The sequence below is a fragment of the Salvia splendens genome, chromosome 5, assembly GCF_004379255.2.
Source record: "Salvia splendens isolate huo1 chromosome 5, SspV2, whole genome shotgun sequence".
NCBI lineage: Eukaryota > Viridiplantae > Streptophyta > Magnoliopsida > Lamiales > Lamiaceae > Salvia > Salvia splendens.
Window position 1 is genome coordinate 14,266,530 of NC_056036.1, and position 10,154 is coordinate 14,276,683.

At 40.6% G+C, this 10,154-nt stretch overlaps 1 protein-coding gene across 1 annotated transcript; it reads right to left on the bottom strand.

The window, feature by feature from the left end:
- Positions 1-5,816: 5,816 nt before the first annotated feature.
- On the bottom strand, positions 5,817-6,377 carry LOC121803864 (protein EFFECTOR OF TRANSCRIPTION 2-like). The gene is made up of 2 exons (XM_042203448.1): positions 6,084-6,377; positions 5,817-6,002 (listed from the first exon to the last, which is right to left on the bottom strand). Exons 1-2 carry the CDS (start codon positions 6,375-6,377, stop codon positions 5,817-5,819), a joined length of 480 nt encoding a protein of 159 aa, XP_042059382.1.
- Positions 6,378-10,154: the final 3,777 nt, after the last annotated feature.

Here is a 10,154-nt window from a genome sequence, read left to right on the forward strand (position 1 = left end):
TTTTTGAGTTATTTTTAATGACGAAAAAGTTGATATGTGGATCGGTAAAATATGGAATCTACTATGATCTGGTACAAGTTTTGTGTTTTGGGAGTGGGGATTAATTGTTAGAGAAGTTTTGAGGTGGAATGAGTGCTCTGTTGTCTAAAGTGGGAATCTGAACTGTGTGTTGTAGCTTTTGCTTTTCTTTTTGCCCCCACAAAGTGTCATTCTTAGATGAAGAATCCACTTTTTGTAAAACCGATCGATTATAATGTGTTTATTTATATAATACTACTATGTAATTGTGATTAAATCATAAAAAGTTATAGTATTAGTAGTATAAATATAAAGAAGCGATCGATGGTGGATTTCTGATGAAATGGACGACAGAATTATGGTATTTATCGATGTTGATTTGATGTAGCTGGGGCACCACATATAATCATAAACTTACTTCAATAAAATATGTATCAACATTTGAGATCTGTAGTAGATATAGAACTCAAGAAAATAACTATTAGGAATATCAATCGGGTCAATACGTTCTGTTCTGATTAAGTCAATTCGGGTGGGTTATTGAACTATTCAATTACGAGTCATTTTGTCACTTACAACCCTAAATTTTTGGGTTTTAAAATAACCTTGCCAATCAGACTCGAAATTTTAGACTACGTATAAATTAACTTTTGCACCCCGTACCCCACTTCGAAAATAACTCCTCTAAACTCCCCAAAATTCCTCATAAACACATTCCAGCCCCTAAACCTTGTGAAAATCTTGTGATACATCCCACAATAAAATGCCAAAATTCCTTTGAAGCCTTGGCCATGTCATCTACCTCAGAAATAGGAGAAAAGAATAAAAATTAGATTTTTGATTGTGGTGCAACTGACACAATGTCTTTTGATATGTCTGATTTTGAAAGTATTTCCAAGTCAAATAAAACCCATGTTCAAACTGCGAGTGGAGATCTGGCACCTATTCAGGGGGCGGGAACCATCAATATCTCCTAAACCCTTCGACTCTTGAATTGTCTATTTGTTCCGTCACTATCTCACAAATTATTGTCAGTTAGTCATGCGACTAAAGAATTGAACTGCAAGTTACTAATGCAACCTTGTTTCTGTTTACTACAGGATACCCAAACGGGGACGATAGTTGTGCGTGACACTGAACGACACGGACTGTACTATGTGGATGAGGTGGCCCATCAGAGTACTGCGTTGCTGTCTCACGGACTGACCGATAAGCAGGCTTGGCTTTGGCATCGCCGGTTAGGGCACCCATCTATAGGATATTTCCGTCTGCTTTTTCCTAAGTTGAATTCTTCTTTTACCTTTAATTGTGAAACATATTTTTTGGCCAAAAGCCATAGACATTCGTTTAAGTTAAATAATACTAGAGTGAAAACTCCCTTTTCATTAATTCATTCGGATGTGTGGGGTCCTGCACCTGTTACTGGGGGATCGGGCTTTCGCTATTTTTTGTTGTTTGTTATGATTATACACGCATGACTTGGGTTTATTTCTTAAAAACAAAATCTGAAGTTTTTGACAAGTTCACCCAATTCTATACCTTCGTACAAACTCAATACAAACACAATATCCAAACCCTTCGATCCGATAATGGGGGGAGTTTGTCAATTCTAAAATGCAGTCTTTCTTTACTGAAAAGGGATTAGTCCACCAAACCACCTGTCCACATACTCCTGAACAGAATGGGGTAGCAGAAAGGAGAAACCGATATATTCTAGAAGTCACACGAGCCTTCCTAATCGAATCCCGAATCCCAAAATCTTTTTGGCCAGAAGCCGTAGCCACTGCTGTCTACCTTCTAAACCGTCTCCCTACCAAAATCCTGGACTTCAAAACACCTTTGGACATCCTATCTGCCCAAGCCACTATCCCATCATCTCTTCGTCTAGAACCTAGGATATTTGGGTGCTCCGTCTTTGTCCATATTCCCAAACACGAGCGGTCTAAATTTTCCCCTTGTGCTGTTAAATGTGTTTTCCTAGGGTATGGCCAGAATCAAAAGGGCTACAGATGCTATGATCCTAAAACAAGAACCATGTATACCACCATGAACTGCGACTTTGTTGAGGGAGAATACTTCTATAGCCAACCTAGCGGTCAGGGGGAGAGTCGACCAGAAATTCCAGAAAATGACTCACTGGGCTGGCTACCGACACCAATACCCGAACCTACACCTACACCCGTACCCGAACCTACACCTACACCAATACCTGAGCCTACACCAAACCAGGAAGAGAATCACAACAGTCAGGGGGAGGGAAACTTGACGAGTCCAAGTCAACCTGTTCTAAACGTCGGTCCACCAGAGACAGTTAGCGGTAACGCCGGGCCGTCAAGTTCCAATGTGCAGGACGAGGAGTTCGGCGACACCTCGCTATCTACCCCGGTCAGGGATCCTGAGGTAAATAGTCATAACTCTGGAAATATTACTCATGTGGACGAAACTAATAGTGACAGGGAGAATGAGGAAATTGAGGAACAAGCAGACATGGGTTATGAGTTACCGCTAAGGAGTACGAGAGGCGTTCCTCCTCGGCGATACTATCCAGACTGGAAAGGACGAAAGTCCCAATATTCTGTAACTAATCTTGTGCAGGGACATCTCACAGAAATGGCTAGAGCTTTTGAAGCTGCCCTCTAAGAGGATGAGATTCCTCAATCCTGTGAGGAGGCGATGAAACACAAACATTGGAGGGAGGCAATGAAGAAAGAGATAGATGCCTTAATAAAGAATGGAACATGGGAGAAGTGTACTCTACCAAAGGGAAAGAAGCCAGTAGGATGTCGATGGTTCTTCACAATCAAAAGACGAGCAGATGGTTCAATCGAGAGGTATAAAGCACGACTGGTGGCTAAGGGATACACTCAGGTCTATGGAGTGGATTATGCAGAGACGTTCTCTCCGGTAGCCAAGCTAAATACAGTTAGAACACTGCTGTCTATAGCTGCATCTAGAGATTGGCCTTTACATCAGCTGGATGTCACTAACGCCTTTTTACATGGAGAGTTGGAAGAAAATAAGGAAGTCTACATGGAAGCCCCTCCGGGTTTTCTTGGAGAATTCGGAGACGGACAGGTGTGCAGATTGAGGAAAACCTTGTATGGACTAAAACAGTCTCCCCGAATATGGTTTGGGAGATTCTGCCAGACAATATTCAAGCATGAGTATGAACAAAGCCACTCTGACCACACATTGTTCATTAAGAAGAAGGACGGCAAGGTGACATGTCTGATCATCTATGTGGACGACATGATTATCACAGGAGACGATGAAGAGGAAATCAAGAATCTGAAGGAGAATCTATCTAAGGAGTTCGAGATGAAAGAGTTGGGGGCACTGAAATATTTCCTTGGAATCGAAGTCTTGAGATCGAAGAAGGGAATCTTCCCGAGACAGAAGAAGTACGTACTAGATTTACTAGCAGAGACTGGTTTAGTAGATTGCAAGCCCTCAGATATTCCTATGGTACCCAACCATGGATTGAAGATAGAAGAAGGAGCAAAGCTAGCAGACCGGGAGAAGTATCAACGATTGGTGGGAAAGTTGATCTATCTCTCACATACTCGACCAGATATTACCTATGCAGTTGGTATAGTCAGTCAGTTTATGCACAAACCGCAAGAAGACCATATGGAGGCTGCCTTGAAGATTGTAAGATATCTGAAGGGGACTGTAGGATACGGAGTACTCATAGAAAAAGGAGGAGATCTGGAGGTTCATGGATACACTGACGCTGATTGGGCAAGCAATCCAGTTGACAGGAAATCTACGGGAGGATACTTCACGTTCGTAGGGGGAAACCTGGTCACTTGGAGAAGCAAGAAACAAAAGGTCGTTGCTTTATCAAATGCGGAAGCAGAGTTCCGAGGAATCAAGAGTGGTTTAACGGAGATTATGTGGTTGCGGAGGTTACTTACGGAGATAGGATTTCCTCCAACACAGAAGAGTCAGTTATTCTGCGAAAACAAGGCGGCGATCAGTATTTCAGAAAATCCAGTGCAACATGACAGGACTAAGCATGTGGAAGTAGATGACATTTCATTAAGGAGAACCTAGAAAAAGGAGTCATAGAATTTCCATTTGTGAGGTCAGAGGATCAGTTGGCAGACATATTAACCAAAGCTGTGAATTCTAAAGTGTTCAAAGAAGTTCTTGGCAAGTTGAGCATCGGAGATGCCACGGCTCAACTTGAGGGGGAGTGTCAAACCCTATAAGACACAATTCAAGGAAAGAATCAATGAAAGAAATAAATCTATTTTAGGAGAATACCAATTAGTGATTATACCTAGAATAGATTGATATGTTTCCAAATATACTTGTATTTCTCTCCTATAAAAAGAGATCATTGTATACAATGTAAAACATACAGAAATACAGAAATAAGAGAATCATAAACTTTGTTATCTGCAATTCACCATGCCTAGCCTTTTATCCCTTATCCCTCTCGGTTACCATCTTCAAGAGGACGTCCGCCATTGTGGCGTGGCAAGTCGGATACGGACGTCCCGTAAGGACGTCGGATGTCCTCGGACGTGCGGGCGATGGGCGGGTGGACGTCCGCCATTGTGGCGTGGGTCGGACGTCCGGTATTTAATTTTTTTTTAAAACTCTATATATACGGCTCGTTGAACTTCATTTCATTCGCACCACTTGTGTTAATTTTTTTTGTTTTATTACTATGTAATTATTTTTTCGAAGCATGTATGTTTTTTTTTAATGAAGTTGTTAATTTTTCCCGTTCGTATTCGTGTTGAAATTTTATTTTCGTAAACGTAAATTGCTTTATTTGTGAATTTGTGATTTTTTTTATTGCGGGAAGTCCTAGTGGGAAGGGCGATGGGAAGAGCGGATTGTGCAGGGGAAGTCCTAGTGACATGGCAGGAGGTGTTTTTGGGAAGTCCTAGTGGATGTCCGAGTAGGACATCCGGGCATTGGAGATGCTCTAACATCAGTTTGCTGGCATTAATATTAAGTCAAAATAAATAGAATTGCCAAACTTCACAATTAATTGTTTTAAGTCAAAATAGTTTTAGAATTTTCAACTTTGTATAAATTATTATTTTGATAAAATGAAACCTAATAAAATAAATTAGATAATTACAAGAAACACATAATTGCACTTTTTTCAGAGTCTGTGACTACTTAAAACTGTCTACTGCCAATTTTGAATAGATTTTTGAAATTTTCAAATATTGTGAAATTTAGATGTTTCAATCATTTCGTTTTCATTTATTATGTTCAATCTGGATAAACAAGTGGTTGAGTTAACTTGTCATCTCTTTTCATCAAAATAGCAAGCAATGGTACTTTCCTTACCAGAAGAGCGATTATTTAAGCAATCTTTTCAACTCATTAGCAACATTGTTTGTGTATAGATAATATAATTACATAATAATGATATCAAAGATATACTAATTTCTGTAGTTTTCAAACACTATATATAGTAATAGCACAGACAGTTGAATTTGAGCAGTTATACAGTTGAATGATGTCCAGAATATCAATATTTGTTTAATTGGTTTAATATATATGGTTAAGAAAGGTGGGTAATGTCCAAATAACAAAAACTATCTGCTTATTACATCCTCACCACTTTCTCCTCCCTCTTATTTGCATACATGGTTATCAAGTGTTTGTGCTTCAACTGGATTTGCTACTTGTTTGAAGAAGGAACTACGGTAATTGGATAAGGGATTTACAAAATAAATTTTCTTTGCTTACAAAATTACAACACATAAGCTACAAATTGATGAGTAATTGTGACACTAATATTATGAGTATAATGGGAGTGGAAGTATTCAGTTAGTGGGCCTGCAAAATCTAAGTATAGAGCATTTGAAATATAGTAAAATAGAGAGTTGAAATTGCGGGTGGGTGAGAAATGGGTGAGGCCGACGATCGCCATTGTTTCTCTTATTCCAGGCGTAGTCGTACGAGTCAAGCAGCTCAGCCTCCATCCTCTGCGCCGCCTCCTTGCTTTCCATCTACCAAAATTAATATACACAAAGAGTATATGTAAAGGGACACACTTACAATTACTACAATTTACAATTGAAATAGCTTACAGGAGCCCAGCGGTAGACGATTGGGAGGCCTCGAGTGAATACGTCGGCAAATAGGGTGGCTAAATGAGCGCCGCTGCGGCCGTAACTCTGCAGCCTCGCCCTGACATTGTTGGCTTGTCCGGTGTAAACGGGGATGACGGAGGCGGAGTGAAGTTTGCGGGAAGCTGAGGTGGCGATGCCGAGCTCGTAGGCTCCAGGGCTTGTGCGGTTTGGGAGGTTTTGAGTTCTGTATCTCTCTGCTCCGGATGAGTGCTCTTTCCAGTCCGAACCTCCTATTAGCTTCTGCATATGCATCATTCACACTCTTAACTCTTTCTCATACTACTAGGACTTATATATACAGCTACATTGTAGTAGATGATATTTTTTCTAATGTATTTAGTTATTAGTATATAAGAGAGAAATATCTTAAATATACCCTCCGTCCCAAGGAAGATGTCACACTTGGGGATTGACACGAGATTTTAGGAGGTGTTGTTTTGTGTGTTAAGTGGAAAGCGAAAATAATATATTTATATTAATGTGAGAGATAACTTTTTCCAAAAAAAAAGAAATGTGACATCTTTTGTGGGACAAACTGTCTGGTCATACTTAGGAAACTAACTCCACAAAGATAGGAGGGAATTGTCAAAGTAGTACTTTTCATGAAAACCACCACCCTCTTTATTTTTGGATAGTGTTTTGACCATTCGTCAACTAAAGGAATTAAACGAATGAGATTATGAGACCAAAAGAGGCAGTTTCTAAACAACTTCCAAATTTACAATATAAACAAGAAAAACGTGTGTGTGTGTGGGGTGTGTGTGGAGAGAGAGAGAGAGGGTGGTGACCTTCCATGGAGAGAAAGAGGAGTGGTGTAAGATATAATGGAAATCTTCTCTCTTGAGGCATGGAGTTGTGGAAGAAGATGATAAAAGCCTCTTGCGAGTCAAACTCAAAATACATCCCTGTCCATGCCCATTGTAAACTATTTGCTTACACTTGAACCCCATCATTTTCATCTCCCTACGATCCTACATATATACGTATGTATTCAACTCTTATGCACAAGATTACAATATGAACAAACAAGGTAATATATCATGCTGTCATCATCGATTACGTGTTTACTTATACAAATATTCCAAACAAAATACTATACTAGTACTACTATAGTACTTGCATTATTTACGAAAAAAGTGATACGGGCAAACCACGATAATGTTGAAATAGATAGAAATGGAAACATTGCTTTTGTATTTGATGGAGGAAGAAATATAATATTGCTCTCAACACAGACAACCGTCCAACTTGAGATTCTCACGGGCAGTTTTTTTTTCCTTCTTTTTTACCTATTTTTCTTTTAAATTTTATTTTATAGGATGCCACTATTCAAGCCTAACCACAAGTGATTTTCCCTACCTACCAAACAGATTTCGAATTTAATAATTTTTTCATTTCCTTATTTCCACATTTCAGAAAGAGAACGTAAAGAAATAACATCTCACCATCTTCCCAATTCATTTTCCTTTCTTTCTTTGGATTTCAACAAATTTCAGGGTTTAAAGAAAGATTAGAGCATCCACAACCATGCTCTTGCCAGCGGCACGGTTGTGGGCTCGGCCCCACTTTTTCTGCCTGCTCTCTAGCAAGAGCACAACACCCACAGCTATGCTCTTCCGCAAAGACGAGCACAATTAATTTAAAATTCAATTAAACAATAACATTTCCATAATAATAAAATTCATTAAAAAACCTAAATAAAATTACAAATGACAAATAAAATAAAAACGACATAATTAAAAGCCTAAAAATTAAAAATTACATAATTAAAATACTAAAAATTAAAAAAAACCACTACTCGTTGCCGAATTTCATCCACATGTGGTTGATTAGGTCTTCTTGTAACTGAATGTGGGTTCGGGTATCGCGCATTGTGTGCCTTGTCTCGATCCTCTAGCCAACCGTCGTATGCTCACCTCGGCGTGGGGGAGACCTCGTTGTTGAGCTTCCGGCTTCATCCTCGTCGTAGAAGCTAGCCGCCCTCGGCCCTTCGTCGGCTATAATCATGTTGTGTAAGTAATAAACGTGAACATGATGTCGGCGATATTATTCACGTACCATAGCCGAGCCGGGGCATTCACAATGTTGAATCGGGCTTGAAGGACCCCGAAGGCTCTTTCGACGTCTTTCCGCGCGAACTCTTGACGCTGCGCAAAAAGAACCTGTCTCGGGTCGTGCGGGTTGTGGAGCGTCTTCACGAACGTCGACCACTTTAGGTAGATACAATCGGCGAGATAGTAACCCATGTGGTATGTATTTCCGTTGATGGTGAAGTCGATCGCCGGTGCTACACCATTCATCACATCATTGAAGAGTGGTGAAGAATAGAGCACGTTCAAGTCGTTGTTGGCTCCGGCAACGCCGAAATATGCATGCCAAATCCATAGGCGGTAGTCGGCGACCGCCTCAAGGATAAGTGTTGGGCCGCCGCCTAGAGGTCCCCAATCCGAACCGAACCGGACGAACCGGCCCGGAACCGGAACCGTCGGCGGCGGTTCGAACCGGCACCGGAACCGCCGGTTCGGCCGGGCCGGTTCCGGTTCCAATTTTTCGCTAATCGTAATCGGCGGTTCCCGGCACAATTTCAGGCCTACTCCTAGCCTTTTCAGAAACCGGGGCCCCGGCCGCCGGATTTGACCGAAACCATGGGCGGAAACCGCCAGTTTCCACCGGCAAAACCGCCGGTTCCGCCGAAAACCGGCGGTTCCCGCCGTTTTTTCCAAATTTTGAAAATTCAAACGGACGCCTAAACCGCCGGTTTCCGCCGAAAACCGGCGGTTCCGGCGGTAAACCGCAGTTTCCGCCGTGTTTTTCAATTTTTTTTTTTAAAATCACAATTTTCCCCTATAAATACCCCCCAATCCTCTTCATTTCTACTCACCCCATTCTTGTGTAACTGTGTTAATAAGAATTTCTCTCCCAATCTCAATTTCTCTATTCTCCATTTGATAAGTATCTTATTGGTGAAAAAAGTGGGGTATCTTTGGGGCAGATGGTACTGGAACACAAATTTATATATGGAATCTGGATGAATGAGGATCAGATTATAGTTTAAAATGGGAAGCTGGGTTCACTGGCGGGAGTTCGTTTCATCAGGCCATCAGGGTGGTATATTCATCTGAGTCCGACGATGAAACGAACTCCCGCCAGTGAACCCAGCTTCCAATTTTAAACTATAATCTGATCCTCATTCATCCAGATTTCCATATATAAATTTGTGTTCCAGTACCATCTGCCCCAAAGATACCCACTTTTTCACCAATAAGATACTTATCAAATGAGGAATATCTTTTAATGATCTTCTAAGTCTTTTTTGTCAACACTTGTAAGTTGTAAATTTGTAATTGTTGTAACTTGTATTTAAATTTTTCGATTTGTAATTGTTGTAACTTGTATTTAAATTTTTCGATTTGTAATTGTTGTAACTTGTAATTGTTGTAAGTAACTTGTATTTAAATTTTTCGATTTGTAATTGTTGTAATTTGTAATTTTAAAGTTGTAATTTGTAATTTTAAAGTAGTAATTTGTAAATTTTAAGTTGTAATTTGTAATTTTAAAGTTGTAATTTGTATCAATAAAATTGCATTTGAACATCGCTTTATTCTAATTTTATTTATGCAAATATATCTACATATTTTACTTGAATTACAAATTTAAAATGCAAAAAAAAAACCGCCGATCCGGATGAACCGGCCCGGAACCGGGCAAACCTAGGCGGTTCCGCGGTTCACGTGAACCGGCGGTTCACGGTTCCGGAACCGGAACCGCCGATCCTTGGCCGGTTCGGTTCCGGTTCCATTTTTTTTCGAACCGGAACCGGCGGTTCCGAACCGTGAACCGCCGGTTCCCGAACCGTGGTGACGTCCGCCTTTGTGACCGCTTAAGTGTTGTCCCCTCCAAGCATTCGGGCAATTCTTCCACCTCCAATGCATGCAGTCAATGCTGCCAAGCATTCCGGGAAAGCCATGGACTGATTCGTGAAGACGAAGTAACCGTTGGAAATCATCGGTGCTGGGTGCCCGAAGGAAT

Excerpts from the sequence above, each read along its gene's own strand:
- LOC121803864 (XM_042203448.1), bottom strand. The coding sequence starts at position 6,377 with ATGCATATGCAGAAGCTAATAGGAGGTTCGGACTGGAAAGAGCACTCA. Across the intron at positions 6,003-6,083 it reads TCGTCTACCGCTGGGCTCCT|ATGGAAAGCAAGGAGGCGGC; the intron begins GTAAGCTATTTC and ends TAATTTTGGTAG.